The following is a 19,474-nucleotide window of genomic DNA, read 5'->3' on the forward strand; positions in this document are numbered from 1 at the left end:
TATTTTTTTTTGTGTGTGTGTGAAATATGTCAGCGATGAGTAGTAAAGTTCCGTAGTTCCTCTTTGGTAACCAAATGTCTCTCAGCATAGTCCTCGAGGAGATCAAAACTTCTCCATCTTCGCTCATTCCAATCCTATCCATTCTCCATGAGAAGCCTCACCTTGATCATATCTCAAAATCTGACCTCACGCATTTAATCTCGCGCACATTGCAACTTTGTCGGACACCAAACATTTACAACAAATGGTGTGGAATCAACATCATCAACGTCTTGAGCGACAACTACGTCATCTTGGCCAATGAAGGTGCAAATTTCATGACTATGCTAATTACAATCTTGGAATCTTACAACAACACCATCGATGTGGTTATTTTGAAATCGTGTGTTGAATGTTTAAACAAGTTGATTAAAATCATCAGAAACAAACCAGCATTGACTAGAGAGATCTTGACACCAAAGCTAGCCACCATCATCTCGTTGTACTTGAAACACCTTCAATATGCTCCAAACTTGTGCATCAAATCGCTTTATCAAATCATCAAACACCATCCAACCACGTTTAGACCATTTGCAAACAAGTTTGGTGAAAAATTGTACACATTGATGCAAAGTGGTGAGTTTGTTGAGTACCCTACCCATTTGCAAACCTCCGTCTGTAAAGCATTGGCAATTTTGCCCACGGTTGAAAAACACGAGCCTGAATCCAAATGGGCAAATGATGTAGACAATATCATTGCTGAAATCAAAGGTGTCATTGAAATTTACGACGAGTTTTTGAACTTTCGTGATGATTCGCAGTTGAAGAACTTGTTGCAAAAGTTGCCCCAATCGACAACTAAAGTGTTTCCCAGTTTAGAGATTGATTTGAACAGGCCCAAATCACTCTTGCAGATTAGCTCTAGAGTTTATGTTTTAACAAAGTTGTTAGGGGCATATTTAAATGAAGGAGTTTCCAGTGTCAAGGTTCCATTGGGTAAAATTTTTGCTTTAGTTGAGTTAATATGCTCGGTTAACTTGAAGTACTTGTCATTCAAAAGCGATATAAGAGATGAGGAGATTAAGGGATTGATAAAGGATATGTTGAGTGTGAATTACCAAAGTGCCATAGCTTTGTTGAGGAGCCTTTTGGTGTTTAAAGGCTCATTGATTCCTCACTTGCCTTCTTTGTGGTCGTCGTTGGCGTATATTGTACCATTGTCCAAGTCAGGTAAGGTCACAAAAGTGCTGGGAAACGAGACTCTATACATGGACTTAGTGAGCTGTGTTAGTGATTATCTACAATTGGTTGGAATGATTTCCGACAACACTTTAATGACCCCCTTTGTCGATGTTGCCTTGGCTTTAGTGGAAGTGAGACCCACACAGGCTGAACCGGAAAAAGCTGCATCTATATCGCAGCAGAAAAAGGGCAAAAAGAAGAATGTGTCGTCAGCACCACTTTCAGATATTCTTTCGCATGAGCACTTGTTTACCCAGTCCAAATCCAAGCAGTTGCTTAACGTAGTGAGAACATTTCTTCACCAAGTAATCAAAAGATCCGAGTTACCACCAACTCAGCATTACAAGGTCGTCAAGTTTGTAGTCCAGGAGTGTGTTGAAGCCGCCGCCGCCAATTATGAAACCACCGTACCTGAATCCTTCAGGGATCTTTTAAGAGGTGCAGTATTGAACCCGGGATACGACAGACACAATATTTTGCCTATTGTCTCATCAATCATTCCTAATGATGAATTATTGAGTGTGTTCAACAATCCTAGGTTACCTCCTTTGCCTAAGCGCATTGCAACCACTGTGGAACTCGAAGACGATTTAGAAGATGTGTTGGATACCGAGGAGACTCAGGAGCAAGCGAGCGCCAAAGAATCTGCAGTTTTGAAGCTACTCGAAGAACAAAGACAACAGGAACAAGCTATCGAGCCCCAAGACTCTAGTGGTTTAATCAAGAGAGAAGTAGAGGATTCCCCACCAGAGAGCCTCAAAAAGAGGAAAATTGAAACCACTCAAGCTGATTTCTCATTCAAGCCCAACTCCTCAGTAAGCGCAGCTCCCGAAAAGCCCAAAGAATATAATGTAGAGACAGATGTGCAAACTGCTGCATCGCCAGTACACGATGATGCTGAGTCCGATTTTGAAATGCCCGAGATCAATATGGAGGAAGACTCCGATGAAGAAGAGGAGGAATAGATATTGTATATAGCTTGATGGATTTAGATAAAAGTTGGCGCTATAGCGACGTTTTTATAATTTGGGTTCAAAGTCATTTCCAACAAGTCAGTTATTCATCTCTCATTCACTTCATAAATCCTTTTGCTCGATATTAGGCAATATAGTCAAATCCCGGAATCGCTTGATATCATCTCTAAACACTTCATGCAATTGTAAATCCATCCACTGACTGCGTGATGAGCCGCGAGCACCACTAGAGCCGCCAACTCCAGTCAATCCTCTACCTCCTCCTCCTTCTCCTCCTCCAACCACTCCAGCTCCAGCTCCGCCAGCTCCACCAACACCCACAGTACCTGCTGCACCGAAAGCATGACCACCTTGGAGTGAGTCTTCGTCGTCATTGTCCAACAGTAGAGGCAACTCTCGTCCATTCCTCAAATTACCATTGTGGAGTTTGTTGTTTATTTGAGGAGGTTCAACATCGTCAAATGGCATTGGCTCGTTGTGCCATGTTTCGATATACGTTGCTATATTGGGATTGGAAAGATGTAAATAACTGAATGATCCGTCCTTCATATTGTATTGTCGAGTGTGTGTAGAGCGTGGTTCTGTGTATGGAGGTTTTCTCTGCGCGAAGTCAACACACCAAAACCGCTTTACAAAGAGTTTAACTACAACTTGCATTCTAATGATACTTCATGTATTACGCCTACTTAAACAAGTAACTCTCTTTTCCACTTACTCTGACAATCCAATGACACCACATGCTGGTCTGGCACCAGCATGTCCAGTAGTCTTTGAATCCTCAAACCCACCCTTACCATAGTCATCAGTACCAGCATGCACAACAACAGTTCTACCCAAAATACTATTTTCTCCAATCAATTTGATCAACAAGTCCTGTTTGGTTCCCTTGGCTACACCTTGAGAGTCTGTAGAAATGTTACCCAAGTCACCAACATGTCTCTCATCATCCTCTGGAGCACCGTGGGTCTTCTTGAATGGGTTGAAGTGAGGACCAGCTGAAGTGCATCCATTGGTGTTGTCACCAAAAGCATGAACGTGGAATCCTCTCAATGCGTTTGGATCGTTACCGGCAATTTCCCAGCTGATTGTGGTTGGCTCGGATTCAGAAGTTTGTTCAAATTTGACAACTCCAGAGACGTTGGAGTCTCCTCTAAGTACAGCAACTAGATGCTCGAAAAGTTAGTATACATGTGGTTTGAAATTTATGCGAAGTAAGCAATTGGTCAAGAGAGCACTCAATTGACTCCACGGTGGGTCTCAATTGGCATCACTTTTGCACATCCCAATTGCTTTTATTTCTTTCTACTCAATTGATCCCTGGATCACAAACATACCTGCTTTGACCATTTTTGCAAGTAAGACTTTGGAAATGTGTTTGTATAGACTTTCTACTTTCTGTGAAGAAAAGAAAAAAAACAGTGTGGTGGAAATTTAGAGAAATGGAAAAACGGTGTGACGAAAGTGGAGTCTATTTAAATATCAAAGAGGAGAAGGGGGGTGTGTGTGTGTGCATGTGTGTGTGTGTCTACAGTCGTGTACCATGCCCTAATTTTAAGAACGTTGAATTGCTGTCTCTCCTTAAATTCCGAACCTTTGTTAACTCCGGCAATTGAAAAAGTGTGCGACACCGGAAATGGCAAAGGGAAAGAATCCACACTTTTTTTTCAAACAAACTGGTCAACCAATGGCTCACTTCGTAGGACTTCCTGTTTGTTGAAAGCCTAAATTGATAAAGGATCTAATGCCTAGTGATTGACATTGGTATCCGGCCGTTCCGGCTTGTTCAATGTACTCGCATAGTAATCATGGACCCTCTATTAACTTTGTTAAGTTGTCATACTCCACAATACTTGCATTGCAATAAAAGAACAACAAAAGTGATCCGTTCAGAAAGATGAAAAATGGGCAATTCTTGGAGATATTTATACTCGCACCATTGTAAACCGGTTGAGCACATTCCTGTATCCCCTTTTTGGGAACCTTGCTGGTTAAGCATTTCACAAAAGTCAAAATTTGCTCATTGAATTTCACGTGACATTCACGTGACATTCACATGACATAACGCTATTTTTGTTTTTTTCTCTATACACATTCTTTTACTTCACCTTAAAGCTCAATCCATCTCTAATCTTATCGGTACTTGAAGATGGACCCTTTATCACGGTATTGCTAACAGTTTTCTCCTTATTGATAGCTTCGCCGCGTACAATCTTATCCATTTCATCCTTGGTCAAGGTTTCATACTCCAATAACCCCTCCGCCAAGCGCTGTAATTCCAATTTCTTATCCTGCAACAATTTACGAGTTCTCTCTTCAGACTTCAAAAGGTAATCACGCACTTCATTATCGGCCAAATTCTTGATCTCCGGTGACCAACTCTCCCAATCATCACTCAACTTCACAGGACCAATCTTGTCACTCATACCATACGACAAAACCATGGCTCTTGCTACACCAGTGGCATTACTCAAATCGGATGAACAACCAGACGTGACATTTTCTTTACCATTAATCATCTCTTCAGCAATTTTTCCACCCATACAAACATCCAATCTAGCAAAGCATTCTTTTTTGCTCATGTCAACTTTATCCATCTCGGGTAATTGGAAAGTGATACCCAATGCTCTTCCTCTAGGTAAAATTGTGGCCTTGTACAACGGAGTAGCACCAGCAGAAAACATAGCCATGATGGCATGTCCTGCTTCATGATAAGCAGTATTGGTTCTAGACTCTTCAGTGATAACCATCTTCTTCTTGGCAGCACCCATAAGAATCTTATCCTTAGCCCATTCAAAGTGTGACATGTCCACCGCAGGCGCAGATAATTGAGATGCATGGACAGCCGCCTGGTTTACCAAATTCATAAGATCAGCACCACTGAGTCCCGGAGTTCCTCTGGCAATGATGGAAGGATCAACATTATCAGCTGTTTCAACATTACGCATGTGATGTTTCAAGATATCAACGCGACCTCTAACATCTGGCAAATCAACAATGACCTCCTTATCAAATCTTCCTGGTCTAGTTAATGCCTTATCCAATGATTCAGGAAAATTGGTGGCACCAATAATAATGATCCCTTCGGTTTGGCTAAAACCATCCAATTCGACCAACAATTGATTCAATGTTTGCTTTGCATAAGCTTGGTCTTTGGGGTTTCTTTTACCTCCAATAGCATCCAACTCATCAATAAATATGATTGCAGGGGATTTGTCTCTAGCTTGTCCAAATAATTCTCGAATTCTCTTGGCACCAACACCAACATACAACTCATCAAACTCAGAACCTGACATAAAGAAAAAGGGCACACCAGCTTCACCAGCAGTTGCTCTTGCCAACAATGTTTTACCCGTACCTGGAGGACCAGTCAACAACACACCTTTGGGTAATTTACCCCCCAATCCAGTGAACTTTGAAGGATCCTTTAAGAAATCGACAATTTCTTCCAATTCGGCTCTTGCTTCATCGCAACCCTGTACATCGGAGAATTTAACTGTGCTCTGACTAACATCAACTGATTTGTCATTGACTTCTGCATTCTTGAAAATAGTTCCATTCTCAACAAGGTAGTTGAATGCATTGGTGGCACCATACGTGATCAAAGCGATTGGAATCAACCATTTGAGCCATTTCGATAAAATCGTCAACAAAGATTCACTAACAACAACGTGTACTGGTTCGTGTCTAGAACCAAAGCCGTGAGGCAAGCCACCACTGCCAATAGGGGAACCTGCACCTGCACCTGCACCTGCACCTGCACCGATACCGGCAGCAGCTAAATTACCGTGCAAGCTATTCTGATGTAAAGCGTTTGCCACTTGATCTGCTCTTCCCTTTTTACCAATCTTGTTCAAAGCGTCTATATACAACTGAGTGCACTCGGGTGATGCAGCGATACCAGGTGTCTCATACCTTTGAACGACAATATGGGGGTAGTTATTAGCCAAGAGGGATTTGTAAAACTCATACTGAGCACCAGCATTGTTCAAGTCATTGTTCGCATGCTGTTCCTGTGATTGCAAAAGAGATATCGTTGAGTTGGATACAGATCTAGAGGAAGTGATGGTTGGACTTGCCGTTGTCAAAATGGGCTGGTGTTGATGTAATTTGTGGCGTGCTGTGGTGGCAAGATATGTAGACATACATCTAGATATAGTTCGGCTGTGGGTTGTTGATTTAGCGAGTCCCTGAGCCAAGGGTACTATTCGTAATAAGTTGTTCATGTAGATGTGTATATGTGTGTGTGTGTGTATGTGTGTATATGTGTGTGTGTGTGTGTGTGTAGCTATTGGGTTTAGTTGTAAAAAGGCAAGATGATGATTAAATCAGTGGTCCAATAATGACACCTCTTTCTCACTCTCAATAATTTTCATCACCGTTTTTTTTTTCTTCTTCTTCCGCGAAAGAGAATATACTAGAACTACGCTACCATATACACATCAATGGCAAATATTCACATACAAACATACTAAATAAAGAGGCTGTTGCCTGTGAACGACCTTTGCAAACCCCATATCCTTTACAGATGGTGTACTACCTGCAACAAATATGCGTGCTCTTACACACCTCTGTGATTGGTCAACCATTGTTGAATCTACACAATAGAGTGTGTAATCTACTGTCGCATCTCATACATACGCGACACTGATTTTTTTTCTATCTTTTTTAGTGCGACACTCCACCCCTTCTAGATCAACAAAGAGCCAAAAAAAGACAAAAAATAAAAAAAAGTGTAAACAAATACACTCTTAACCATCATATACTTACTTACATTGCGGATTTTCCATACACCACCCACTACACAGATGTCTGCTCAAGTGCTACCTAAGAAACGATCTAAAGGAGACCACAGAATCAATAGTCACCGCAACTTGTCCTCAAATCATGCACACCATCACCACAATGCCTCTCGACTAACGCCCCAATCTAACCGTGTCGTATCTAGCAATAACAACCAGATTATTGGCAGCGCGTCGGGTAGGAGGGTGATACTGAATAGAGTTGTCTCCCACACGAGACATGTGAGTCGCAGTCTAGCTCAAGACGACTTGAGCAATGAATCATTTGAAGAAGTTGGTATTGGGTTTAATGAAAACAAGCACCAAATCTTGTCAAATTTCGAAGAATGGATCAAAATGTCGACGGATAACAAGATCAATATCAAAAACTCATGGCAATTTGCCTTGATTGATTATTTCCACGATTTGAATGTCATTAAAGATGGTGACCATATCAATTTCCAACGTGCTTCAGCAACGTTGGATGGGTGTATTAAGATTTATTCAAATAGAATAGATTCTGCCGCTACGGAAACTGGGAAATTGTTGAGTGGTTTAGCTTCAAAGCAGAACGAAAAGGCAAGAAATGGTAACTCAGCTGGCAGTGGTATTGGTGCCAATGGCGATGATCTAGATGGTGATGGCGAAGTGATAGATGGCGAACGAGTAGCGTCAGATAACGAGGATGACAATGAAGATGGCGCTAAAAAGAGGCGTAAAGTGAACAAAGTTGTTGAATCGACTCTCGTCGACTTTGACACCATACGGATAAAGAAATTGGATCAAGAGTTGGCAATAGATCCATTGTTTAAGAAGGCACTTGCTGAGTTTGACGAAGGAGGTGCTAAAAGCCTATTGCTAAATACATTGAGTATAGACGCATCGGGTAGAGTCGTCTTTGATGCGACTTCCACCGGAAGTGCTCAAGAACTGCAGGCTTCACAAGGCATCACGGTTCATGACGGGCATGATGCAGATGATGATGCAGATGATGTTGATGATGATGTTGATGATGCAGAAGTTGACATATCGGATCTAGGGCAGATTTTGTTTGATGATCATTTACCAATCGAAGAAAAAACAATTTGTCCCTCTCTAAATGAGTTCAAATCGGCCGTGGATGACTTGCATAAAGCCAAAAGCATACTTAACGATTTCAACACACGAATGAATGACGTTCAAGATATTGAGATGGAACAAAATGAATTTGACATGGATAACGATTTCCAATTTGACGATTTTGGTGATCAAGATGGTCTGGATCTTCAGTCCAATGACAACGATTTACTCAACCATGTTAATGAAAGTGTTATGCAAAAATTATTCGAAGAGACGTCCGACAAGTACACTCCAGCTAAAACTAATACGGCATTGTTGGATGAAGACTTGATGAATTATTTTGATGAAAAATTAAAGATTAGTTGGGCGGGACCTGAACATTGGAAAGTGTCTGCTTTCAAGAAAGCCAACAACATTGACCAATTTGCCAAGGAGAAAAAACCGGATATCACGGCTCCTAAAAAGAAGAAGGATTTCTCCACTATTGATTTCTTTAGCACGGAGAATGCAGATGAAGATCTACTATTCAAACTGCACAAGGACCCCAATTTCATTAACTTGAAATCAGTCAACATCTATGAAGTATATGACGCTGACACCTTTGAGGAAATTAAGGAACAGAATCTTTTACCGGATGATATCAGGTTTACCTCTTCGAGACTAGTCAGTCTAATTCAAAAACCAAATACACCAATAATGTATTTCCCCAGGGCCCCAATAGCAGCGTATGACACCAAAGATCAGAGCAAGTTAACCGACTCGAATTTCTTTGCTGAACAATATCAAGCAAGAGAATTACAGGAACAACAAGAAACAGCCGATGATAGAGAACGATTGGCACACTCATTCCACCAGGCAGAATACGAAGATTTTGACAACGATTACGATGGCATCGATTTCAACGATGCTCTTGAAGATGTACCTCCTGATAATGGTGGAGTTGGCCGACAACAGGAACCCCATGCATTGAGTCCAACTCGGGAATCCCAATTCAATTCTCAACCAGCAACTGCTGAGGGTGTCATTGGTAAACGAAGAACAGAATTTGTCAATTTCTCACGAGTTGCGAAAAGAGTTGATATCAAGCTTTTGAAAGATAATATCTGGAAAGCTATACTTGACGGCGTAGCTTCCGGGTCCAATGCCACTGATAATGATAAACTGGACGACGGAGATCAGCAACTTCGAAGAATCAAATTCAACCAAGTTATTAAAAAAGTTAAAACCATGTACACCCCAGAGCAAGTCAAGGAACTTTCAACTAGTTTTTGCTTTATTTGTGTTTTACATTTGGCAAATGAGCATGGGTTGACTATAGAGGGTAATGAGTCCAACGATAACTTGGAAATTATAGGGGTATAAATGTAACGTAGTATTATAGAATTTCTACTCCTCCATAAATATCGGTACCTACTTCATCTCTTCTTGCCACGTCTTTTGCCTTGGTTATTAATACGATCGATATCGCTTTGAGATATAACCAATCCATTCCTAGTTGATTTCCCAACACCATTAATTTTCAATCCTCGTTCACGCTTCATCACTTTGTTACCAAGGGATTTGCCAGAACCCAACCGCTCGCTAGATGATGTTGACCCACGGCCTGCATTCAAGTCTCGAACTTGTCCCTTTTTCAACTTAGATAGCACAATCCCCGCTTCTCTTGCTTCTTGTTCATACTTGGCCACTCTAGCATCCCGTTTAGCAATCATGCCCTTTCGCATATTCATCGGCATCGATTCCAATTTGCGATCTTTTGTCTTGTTGATAGAAGCCAATTCCAGCATTCGTGACGATAGTATCCTCCTTCGCGACTTGCCTGTGGGATCTTCAAAGTCTATAGTTTTCAAAGTTAGGTCAGCACCGCTGAATTGTGGGTCGACGTTGTTTGCCAAGATGTGGGATTCTTTTAATAATCGCTGCAACTTCAAATCGTTTTCAAGGTTGTCTGACTCTTCCTTGGCTAGTTTGTTTGCTTGTTTAAGAGTCTGTTTTGAGGCCCGTTTGTTGATTGTTTCAAGCTCGGAAAGGGTTGCTGCTCGTCCCGATTTGAGTAGCTTTCGTTCGGTCTTGGAAGGGACCGCATGGGGGAGTTCTGATGTGGTCGTGTTTAATTTGACAACCTTGGGTTTTGGCGGCAGCCCCGCCTCCTCCTCTGCGAGCGCCTCTTCTTCTTCTTCTTTTTCTTCTTCTGAGTCCAACGATGAGCTGTCGTCTTCACTTCCACTGCTAAAGCCGTCAAAGTTTGTCTCTTTGTCATCTAAAGATTCATCCGAAGAGGAGGTAGCTTCCGATTCCACTTTGTCTAACTTATCATCGAATCCAAGATCACCAATGGATCCAAACTGGGCTTCGAAGTTCCGTCTCTGTATTTCTAAAGCCTTTAGATATGCAGCATCTTCGTCTTGGCTCATAATGAAAGAAAGTGTCTGCAGTTAGATGATCTTCTCGAAGAAAAAAAAAAAAAAAAGTAAGAAAAGAGTTTCACATAAAATATTGCAAAAAGATCAACACCTTCCACAAATAAACGTCAACCACTCAAATGACGAAATTTAGAGGCTGTATAGATATCCACTCGGGACAAGTAAAACAGATTGTTGGTGGAACGCTAACGCAGGATGATGCCAAATCCTCATCACAAGCAGATAAAACCACGGAGAATTTCGTACTGACCAAACCATCATCATATTATGCTGAATTGTACGCCAATAACAACCTCCACGGGTGTCATGTTATAAAACTAGGCCTGAATCCGGAAAATGACAAGGCCGCTGAATTGGCATGCAAGACATGGCCAAACAATTTACAAGTGGGAGGCGGTATCAATTTGGAGAATGCACAGGAATGGCTCGATAAAGGTGCGTCGCACGTCATAATCACGAGTTGGCTCTTTTCTCAAAACAACGACACGAATAAGATGGAGCTCGATTTTGAAAAGTTAAGGAGCATTAGTGAAAAAGTGGGCAAGCAACGTTTGATAGTGGACTTGAGTTGCAGAACAGTTATCAATGAAACTGGGGAAATTGACTGGTTTGTTGCAATGAACAAATGGCAAACCATAACTGGAAACAAATTAGGCAGAGAGTTTTTGTTGAAAGTGAGTCAGTACTGCGACGAATTGTTGATCCATGCGGCAGACATTGAGGGTTTGTGTAAAGGTATTGACGAAAAGTTGGTTTCACGTTTGGGCGAGTGGTGTCCTTCCGACTTTGACGGCAAAATAGTCTACGCTGGAGGAGCCAAATCACTTCAAGACCTTCAACTAGTTGAAGAATTGAGTCATGGGAAGGTTGACTTGACATTCGGTAGTGCTCTTGATATATTCGGAGGAGAACTTGTCAAGTTTGACGATTTGATTAAATGGAATCAAGAAAATTGTTAGTACTGTATACATACAAAAAACTCACTTCTATACACATATTCAATTCCATGCACCTCCACCGTACCCATTGTTTCCAAAAGTGCTGTCTCCACCACCGTACGGCGTGGCACCGCCAATCATTGGCGTCTCTCCACCGTGACCGTAATCGGTTCTACCATACGTGGTGAAACCACCATCTTCAACATTGCTTGCCTCCACTCTTCCCTTGTCCAACTCTATAACAATCGATGCCAATTTTGTTTGCAAGGTATTAATACCCTGAACAACAACCTCATTGGGAGGTAAATTCCCCACTGTTTCAACATCAAAATAAAAGTCGTTTGGTTTTGCTTTGTAGTCAAATTTTTCTTCGGGATCAGGCTGTTCTTCCCAATCACAATTTTTCGATTTGGGCCACTCCTCATTAGCATCAACTTCGTACCAGTAATCTGTATGTTTTAGCTTATTCCATGGATCGTATTCAAACCCTATGGCAGCACAGGGAGACCACTTGGCGTGTTCCTTGGCTATCCCCTTCTTGGCAATACACGTTATGTGCAATTGTTGGTGTTTCCTCAACTTGCAAATTATAGATCCTTTGTCAAGCTCATTCTTTGTAACAACCTTTCCCAAATCCAGACCATTTGGAATTTTGAAAAGATCTTTTGCGTAAACAGTCATGGTTGAGTCAGTGTCACACTTTGCCGTCAACTCATATGTAACTGCGCATCTAGAACAATAGTTGTCGCAAGTACAATCCCTGGAGTATTTCAAATTCTCTATACCCTCACTGATAAGAGGTATAAGTCCTAGTCTATGAGCCAAAAATTCATCGGCAAGAACTGAAGTGTTAATGTCGATTTCCACCAAGTCAATGGCCAATGTAGGAATTTCAGCGAGCATCGTTCTTCTGAGAGCATTTGCCACGGATAAATCAACATTTCCCAAAACAAAGTCAACCCGATTCTCCTCTTGATCTCGTATTGTGATTGATGGTCCTTGGTCTCTGTCCATGATGTTGCAAGCTTATGTAGTTGATGAAGTTTGTATAGATAGATCTCAGTGATAGAGTGGCTCTTGGTTTGTAAATTTTTTTTTTTGTTCTTTTTATTATTTTATATTTTTTTTTGTATTTTTTTTTATAAACTTTTGGCGCCACTTGCACACGCAAACACTGCTCTGTTTGGCTCAAGCGAAAGCATCATCAGTTTTGCCAACCAACAACACTGACCTAGTATTCACACCACCTCCTGCGTTCAAGCATGTCGTACACTATACCTGATCTAAGATTTGAACAGTCGTTTATGCGGCAACTCAATGCATATGCTGGAAATAAAGAGCTAGACGGAAGACATTCTGCATTGAACCCCAAAAATTACAATCCTTTACCAAAATTGACCGATGGTGAACTCGAACTTCTTAATGAAAACGTGGACAAAGAAGAAGAAGAATATTTGGAAGACCCTGAACCATTGAAACCAATTACACCTAGAATAGTGATATTTGCCATTGTTAAAGATCAAATTGTGCTACCGCTATTACAAGGGTTTTTTATAACTGGATTTCTAATATCGGTCCGTCCAATTTTGGCATTGCTTGTGAAGAACGGTCAGCATGCCGGTACATGGGTCTCGAACCTCTTGGGGTTAAATAGACTAACAACGTCGCCAAGGAGGTACCCACCCTCACGCGGTATCTGAGGAAATGAGGGGAAAGAGGTCTATAGAGTACGATAAGAATACAAGGCGTACTATTCGCTAGATAAGAACTTCAGCTCTCTCTTGCAAGAGCCTCTATCTTTCTGTATACAAGGTGTCCATTACCGACTACTCTTGAATTGTCAAAATTGAAAGGGTCAACGCTTGCTCAATGCACATTGTCGTGTAGTATGGCACAAAAAGCAATTTCAGTTCAGTTACCAACAGAGAGAAGAGAGAACATCAAAATCTTTGGAGGGGGGCGGATCGCATCCTCAAAAGTACTCGATATCAAATTTATTAACTACTGCAATCCGATTTCTTTCATCGTGCCCCCCCTTCTACTCCTCAGCTTTAACGTAAAACTGAACAAACTATAACAAAGTCAAACATTGACTCCCTTCACGGACTATCAATTGGGTTTGTATGTGTTATGTTTTCAAGAAATAGAAGCTCAAGAAACCCTCGTGGCACAGCCTACACGGGCGTGAATCCCAATACAAACAATCCAAACAAGCCGCATGCTGGAGCATTGGCAGCTGCTTTGACAATCGGAAATGCTATGAAACAAGGTAATCAAAGCCAAAGTATTCCTCGGTCACAATCATTTCAGTATCAACAACCACAAACTCAACAAAGAACGCCATCGTTGAGCACTTCAAATGGAAGTCTATTGAAGAGGGGATCTAGATCCAGCTTTCAACCACAACAGCCACAAGCTCCTGCTCAGAGACGCCTCTCCAATGGCTCCTTTTCTTCTCAAGGATCCATTAATAGAGGTGCAACTAGCCAGGCTGCTGCTTACTACAATTCACACCATCCTGAAGTTTACGACGTTGACGACAGTTTCAACGATTCATATCTAGACGAGATTACAGAAGAGTCAACGCAGGTGTATTTGAACAACAAGGCAAATATGCAAGATCTTCGTTTACCTACTGCTCACCTGCAAGGGCATGGTTTTCAAGCAAGTGCAGTGCCACCTGCTCCAGTCCGGATGGTTAAGAAATACGTACCAAGTCCAACCGGTATAAAGGTGATAGAAGTTCCTGAATCAACATTTCAAAAGGAAGTTGCCAGAAGCAACTCAATGCGATTGAATCCTATATCGTCGAGATCGGGCTCTTTGAGAAATAGTGCAAACAAGAAACCTGCATCGAGAACAAGTTCGTTGAACATCAAGCTGCAGCAAAAGCCTGTGCAACTGATAAGAAATGTCAGCAGTCCAGTGAAGATGCAATCAATGAACGAAGACATAAACTTGGAAGACTCCTTGGGTAGGATTGACACTGCACAGGCGCAAGAGGCCAAGTTGAAGGCGTTGGAAGCGGAAATTGAACGTGAGAAACAATTGGCAAAGCAGCTTGAAGAAAAGAGATTGGAGTATCAACGATTGAGGGAGCAAAACTTGGCAAATGAGCGTAAAGAGAAGGAACTTGACGACTCGTCCATAGAAAAAAACACTATAGAGAACAAAAAGGAGTCGTCATATGCTAATGACGACGAGTACATTCCTATAATTGAGAAAACAAAAGCTGTGGATGAATTAGACAAAAAGGAACTTGAGCATGATAAGGAGGGTGAGGAAGAAAAGTTGAAGAATTTGGAGCAAACAGAACCGGAATTACTGGAGCAAGAAATAGACCAACCAATATTGAGCGAAAATAACGCTGCTAGTACCAGCTCTTTAAATGATTCGGTAGTGTACAATGTTCCAAAACCACCCCAAAGCGAAGGAAACATCGATCATGCTGCAGATATTGCTGACTCGGAATTTCTGCCTGAAGATGAGGGAAATATCAGGGTTGCAGTTATTGTGGATAACGCAGACGATGATGAAGGCTCTACTGCAAGGCCACATCTGCAAAACTTTGCTAGTGACATTGAAGTGGTCAGCGATTACGACGATGAAGGTGAAGAAGTCAACAAAGCAAGGACATGGAAACCAGACGATACAGATAGATTGGATGCTGATTCTGAAATGAGAGTGATTGCTCAATACGGCATGAATTCGTCCGAATTGGTTGATGAAATACCCGCATTGAATGATGGATCTAATGCTGTCGAAACTAGCACCAGAGTGGCAGGAGATGGCAAAGTATCATCAGAAGTTATCGAACCGCATACAGACGATGACCCTAATGCAGGCACAATAAACAGCAAAGTTGAAAGCGCTGATACTTTGTTGCCTCCAACAGTTGCAACAGTTCTGAGCTCAAAATCATCTGTTTACTCAAATGATTTGGCCAAGAAACCAATGAAGTCGGCTATGAAATCCTCGAGCTCATACTCACAACTTCCTGCCAAGCAGGGTCCTTCACCGGCACACGCAAACAGTAATGCTGCAAAGCAAGCCTATTTATCATTGACAACTGCCGAGAACACAAGATTGAACTCGAAGTTGTCAAATTCTGAGTTACCAAACCAAGCCTTCCCCAGCGCAAGACCACAAGTGAATGTTCATAGCAACGATTTGGCTTATTTGGGAGCTAGTAATGGTGGTGCATATCCCCAATTTGCAACTTCCCCTCAATTGCAGAAAACGCCTGCCAAGAGGTTAAGTCAACAAACTTTGCGGAAACAACAGCCACCGCCCCAGCAGCACTCGCAATTTAGATCTACAATGAGACCTCAATCCATGGCTGGTCATGGTACACAATATCAGCAGCAGCATCAACAACAGTATCAGCAGCATCAGCAAATGCATCCACCGCAACACAACCTACCCCAAAGTATGAGTAACAGAAGTTTGAGAAACAGCACTTATGTGCAACCAATTGCGCCCCATCCAGCTTTACAGAAGGGATATGTATCACCTGCAAAGGTAAAGGCTGCGGACCTTTACGCAAAAGCGCAATCGAGACCACGATCCGAATTTAGACCCTTGAAGAAACAATCGTCTTTTACGAAGGAATTGAGTGATGACGTCCCACCTAGAAGTCCAAGTCGTGACCACAACACTGGTACTCAATCGAAGCCTCAACCAAGAACAACTTTGAGAAACGCATCTGGTCCATTAGTGGCTCAGAACAATGAAAACCAACAACAGGCAATTACTCAAAGGGCCAATGTTGGTGGAGCAGCACCCAGTAGCTTTGCCTCGAGGTTTGCAGATTCTGATGATGATTTGCCTTTGAAAAACGGTGCAAGTGGTAACACCACAGGGTTCAAATCAAGGTTCAATGACTCAGACGAACATCTTCCAAAAGTCGCGGCTCCTGCTGCTCAATCGTCAACGCAAACTCAAAGTGGATTCTCTACAATGAGGGCCGACAAAGATGCCCAAGCACCGCCACCACCACCACCAAAGGAAAAGAAGAAGTTTGGTGGAAAATTGAGAAAATTGTTCCAATCGAAGAATTAATATTTATTGATTAGTCCAGCAGGACAAAGCTAAACACACATCACCTATATTTTTATTTTTATTTTTTTTCTTCAACTCTCAAACTCTATCAAGTTCTCTTTGCCTTTATCAGCAAGGGCTCCATCGGCTAATTTCTCTTTTGACTCACTGTCCATCTCGTGCAATTTCTTCAATTGCTCTTTGATATCTGGGCGCCTTTGAGCTGTGTCCCCCAACGATTGGGCTTCAGTAGCTAAAAGCATATCTTTGTCTTTTTCGTCAATCGATATGGCACCAAAATCATCGTCTCTTTCCTCGTCTTCTTCTTCTCCTTCACGAGAAGTGGCCATTGTTGAGGCAGCTTTAGTCCTACTCGATCGAAGCGATGACGAGCTTGACCCATCGTGGCTTTGCTGGGAGGCCCGTGAATCCATTCTCATTCTTACCTTGTTCGCCACTTTTTTACCATCAGCCAATAAGCCATCAAACATATCTCGAATATTTCTCATTGGGTCAAACGCAGTATCTAACGGTCTATCCAAGTGAATCGAATCTCTCAAAGTAGAGCTAAAGAGTAGTTCATAAGTCTCGTCTGCCAAAATGACCATTCTGAACGTGGCCAAGTTGAGGTACACTGGATGTGATGGATCCAATGCCACATTGTGTTTGAGTTTTTCGTCAATGGCAAGATCTTTGATAAGCAACTCGTCCTCCTCAGGCTGAGCATATTCAAAGGCACGATTGATAAAGTTGCTTGCAGCCTGCAAGTACCTTTCAGTCTGTTCTGCAGCGAGCTTTTCTTTGTTCACTTCTATATGAGCTGGTAGGTCAATCTCAGTATTTTCATTTTCATGGGCATCACCATCCTTTGAGGCAGTTTGTTTTTTCAAGACTGCATCGGCAACCTCATTTTCAACTGCCGTACGAGTGATTTCGTCTAGCAAATGCCCCTCTTTCCAAGGTGTTGTGATGTACAAAAGATCCTCAGAGATTCTCAAAATTCCTTCTCTGTCAATCTTGTTATTGTGTTTGACGTCATAAAGTTTGAAGAAATTGGACATTGCCGTCATAAGATCTGCCTCAACCAACAAATTTAATCCCACCAATAAGTCAGCAAATGACAATGTACCCTGATTCTCAGAATCCCAACTTTTAAACAATCTTTTCAAGAAATGGTCCCCAGGAAGTGCTTCTACTTCGCCTTTCTCAAAACGAACCCAGTCACACACTTCAGACAAAAATTTCACAAAAGATTTGAAATCTACTGTGCTTGAGCCTGAACCTTTGGTAATATTCGATACCTCCACTTGGGAGTAAAACCGATCGTAGAGGATATCAAGAGTGCTCTGTGAAATGTTTGGAGTTTTTGGCAAGTGCCTGATCTCAGTACGTTTGACAAATGTGGAAATGTTTTGAAAAATAGTATCTCTGTGTTTGCTTCTGTGCTGCTTAATTGTTTCATCATCAATATTGGCAAACTCTTTAAACGAAATGCCAAGTAATTCTTGAAACTTTGTAGTATTTCTGAATTTCAATTGTGGTGAATTTGGAAATGCAGAGGTGTCCAAATTAAGAAAGTATTCCTTAATCACTGAAATAAATGTTCCATCGTCTTCCGATTTTAACAACTCGTCGCCGTTGGCTTTCAATATACCTAGCGCTACTTGAAACAAGACTTTCGGGCCCTGCATAAAGAAAATGTCCAATATTCTAAACGCATACACCAAAGGCATCGATGATAAGTATAGCGACAAAAACCATGGTAATGAAACCACTGATAGCTGGATGTCATTCTTGCAAATGTGTTCCCAAAGTACTGGCATGGTGGTCTGCACCAACGATTCAAATACTCTCTGATCAAGCAATGTGCCGTACATTGTTTTGGAGTAGTAGCCAGGAACGATTCTATCACACAACACATTAAGTGACCAGAACGCCTGCTCTTCAGACATGTAAATCAAAAGGGCAGCAACAACAATATTCATTGCTTGACAGTAACCAACTTCTGGGTTTCTCCACGAAAAGGCTGTCAACACCTTTCTCAAGCTCTCTATACCCCCTGGACTCTGGTAGGCGGCATATTCAGGAAGCGATCTGTTTAAATCCTTTTCAATTTCTTCAATAGCAACAGACATTTTGCCCTTGTTATCCAGCAACAATTTGTCATACTCGCCCTGGTGATCTAACCTCAAATACATGGAGCCGCAACACAATTCCCAAATTTCACCTCTCAATCTATTGGGCAATCCAACTCTAATCAATTTGTAAAACATTGGAGTTTTCACTAAAGATAGATTTCGACCATTTTCCTTAAAAAAATCAAACCACAATTTAACCTTGAACTTGTCTTTGGATTCCTTCGCATTCCCGGGAAACTTGAATGCCAAGCCCAATCCACCTGGTGGGGTATTCTCGACAACTTCATTCGACACGTTGTTCTTTGAAAGAAGGTACTCTGAGTAGCAAGTTTGAATAAAAGGCTTGAGCTTTTTGATATTTGACTGGTTCTTTTTCAAGACCATGGATAAGCTCTGAGCAAATCTCTCGTTATCGGACCGTATTCCACCACTAAAGTATAGTTTGATATGCAACTTGCTAATGGTTGTCAATGCTAGTGTTAAGTTGAAGTCAAACGATGCCATCTCTCTTTCAACCTTTTTAATGGTTGATAGTTGCAAAGTGAACGAGCAATCGCGATAATCGTGACTATCCTTGAAGATTAAAAAATGTTGAGTGAGATACAACCTACCTTGGAAATGTGCTTCATATTCATCCTCTTCAAAACTGTTGTATCTGCGTTGTCCATGCTTCTTGGTTCTAGTATCGGAATGATCGGAGCTATACACAAGTACAACATTGGACTCCTGAACAATCCTCTCCTCCTCTGGAAGTTTGAACTTTTGACAAAACTTCTGCTCCGCTGTTAATCCGTCGCCTCCAACTTTTCTATCCAAAATCACCTCATTGAAAGTGTTGATGGCCCTGTCCTTTAAATTTGCAAAGAAAGCCATTGTGACATCAAATCTCACGGCCCAAGGCTA

The 19,474-nt window shown here is 41.7% G+C and overlaps 10 protein-coding genes across 10 annotated transcripts; 4 read left to right on the forward strand and 6 right to left on the reverse strand. All coding sequences in view use genetic code 12, as the record gives it.

Annotated features, from left to right (window-relative positions):
• Nucleotides 1-74: 74 nt before the first annotated feature.
• Nucleotides 75-2,186, forward strand: KGF57_002410 (uncharacterized protein; the record flags this gene model as incomplete). The annotated part of the gene is made up of 1 exon (XM_051751721.1): nt 75-2,186. The coding sequence occupies one exon, from the start codon at nt 75-77 to the stop codon at nt 2,184-2,186; it is 2,112 nt and encodes a 703-aa protein (XP_051609012.1).
• A 111-nt stretch (nt 2,187-2,297) lies between these two features.
• Nucleotides 2,298-2,744, reverse strand: KGF57_002411 (uncharacterized protein; the record flags this gene model as incomplete). The annotated part of the gene is made up of 1 exon (XM_051751722.1): nt 2,298-2,744. One exon carries the CDS (start codon nt 2,742-2,744, stop codon nt 2,298-2,300), a length of 447 nt encoding a protein of 148 aa, XP_051609013.1.
• A 162-nt stretch (nt 2,745-2,906) lies between these two features.
• On the reverse strand, nt 2,907-3,542 carry KGF57_002412 (uncharacterized protein; the record flags this gene model as incomplete). The annotated part of the gene is made up of 2 exons (XM_051751723.1): nt 2,907-3,358; nt 3,530-3,542. 2 exons carry the CDS (start codon nt 3,540-3,542, stop codon nt 2,907-2,909), a joined length of 465 nt encoding a protein of 154 aa, XP_051609014.1.
• A 749-nt stretch (nt 3,543-4,291) lies between these two features.
• Nucleotides 4,292-6,418, reverse strand: YME1 (i-AAA protease; the record flags this gene model as incomplete). Its single annotated transcript, XM_051751724.1, has 1 exon — nt 4,292-6,418. One exon carries the CDS (start codon nt 6,416-6,418, stop codon nt 4,292-4,294), a length of 2,127 nt encoding a protein of 708 aa, XP_051609015.1.
• Nucleotides 6,419-7,000: 582 nt separating this feature from the next.
• On the forward strand, nt 7,001-9,394 carry BRN1 (condensin subunit; the record flags this gene model as incomplete). The annotated part of the gene is made up of 1 exon (XM_051751725.1): nt 7,001-9,394. One exon carries the CDS (start codon nt 7,001-7,003, stop codon nt 9,392-9,394), a length of 2,394 nt encoding a protein of 797 aa, XP_051609016.1.
• A 53-nt stretch (nt 9,395-9,447) lies between these two features.
• Nucleotides 9,448-10,446, reverse strand: KGF57_002415 (uncharacterized protein; the record flags this gene model as incomplete). The annotated part of the gene is made up of 1 exon (XM_051751726.1): nt 9,448-10,446. One exon carries the CDS (start codon nt 10,444-10,446, stop codon nt 9,448-9,450), a length of 999 nt encoding a protein of 332 aa, XP_051609017.1.
• Nucleotides 10,447-10,574: 128 nt separating this feature from the next.
• KGF57_002416 (1-(5-phosphoribosyl)-5- ((5-phosphoribosylamino)methylideneamino)imidazole-4-carboxamide isomerase) lies at nt 10,575-11,414 on the forward strand (the record flags this gene model as incomplete). The annotated part of the gene is made up of 1 exon (XM_051751727.1): nt 10,575-11,414. One exon carries the CDS (start codon nt 10,575-10,577, stop codon nt 11,412-11,414), a length of 840 nt encoding a protein of 279 aa, XP_051609018.1.
• A 39-nt stretch (nt 11,415-11,453) lies between these two features.
• On the reverse strand, nt 11,454-12,407 carry KGF57_002417 (DNA-directed RNA polymerase II core subunit; the record flags this gene model as incomplete). The annotated part of the gene is made up of 1 exon (XM_051751728.1): nt 11,454-12,407. The coding sequence occupies one exon, from the start codon at nt 12,405-12,407 to the stop codon at nt 11,454-11,456; it is 954 nt and encodes a 317-aa protein (XP_051609019.1).
• A 248-nt stretch (nt 12,408-12,655) lies between these two features.
• Nucleotides 12,656-16,454, forward strand: KGF57_002418 (uncharacterized protein; the record flags this gene model as incomplete). Its single annotated transcript, XM_051751730.1, has 2 exons — nt 12,656-13,056; nt 13,535-16,454. 2 exons carry the CDS (start codon nt 12,656-12,658, stop codon nt 16,452-16,454), a joined length of 3,321 nt encoding a protein of 1,106 aa, XP_051609020.1.
• Nucleotides 16,455-16,525: 71 nt separating this feature from the next.
• GYP2 (Gyp2p) lies at nt 16,526-19,444 on the reverse strand (the record flags this gene model as incomplete). Its single annotated transcript, XM_051751731.1, has 1 exon — nt 16,526-19,444. One exon carries the CDS (start codon nt 19,442-19,444, stop codon nt 16,526-16,528), a length of 2,919 nt encoding a protein of 972 aa, XP_051609021.1.
• Between the last annotated feature and the right edge of the window lie 30 nt (nt 19,445-19,474).

This window comes from Candida theae (genome assembly GCF_024610275.1).
Source record: "Candida theae strain CBS 12239 chromosome Unknown scaffold6, whole genome shotgun sequence".
Taxonomy (NCBI): domain Eukaryota; kingdom Fungi; phylum Ascomycota; class Pichiomycetes; order Serinales; family Debaryomycetaceae; genus Lodderomyces; species Lodderomyces theae.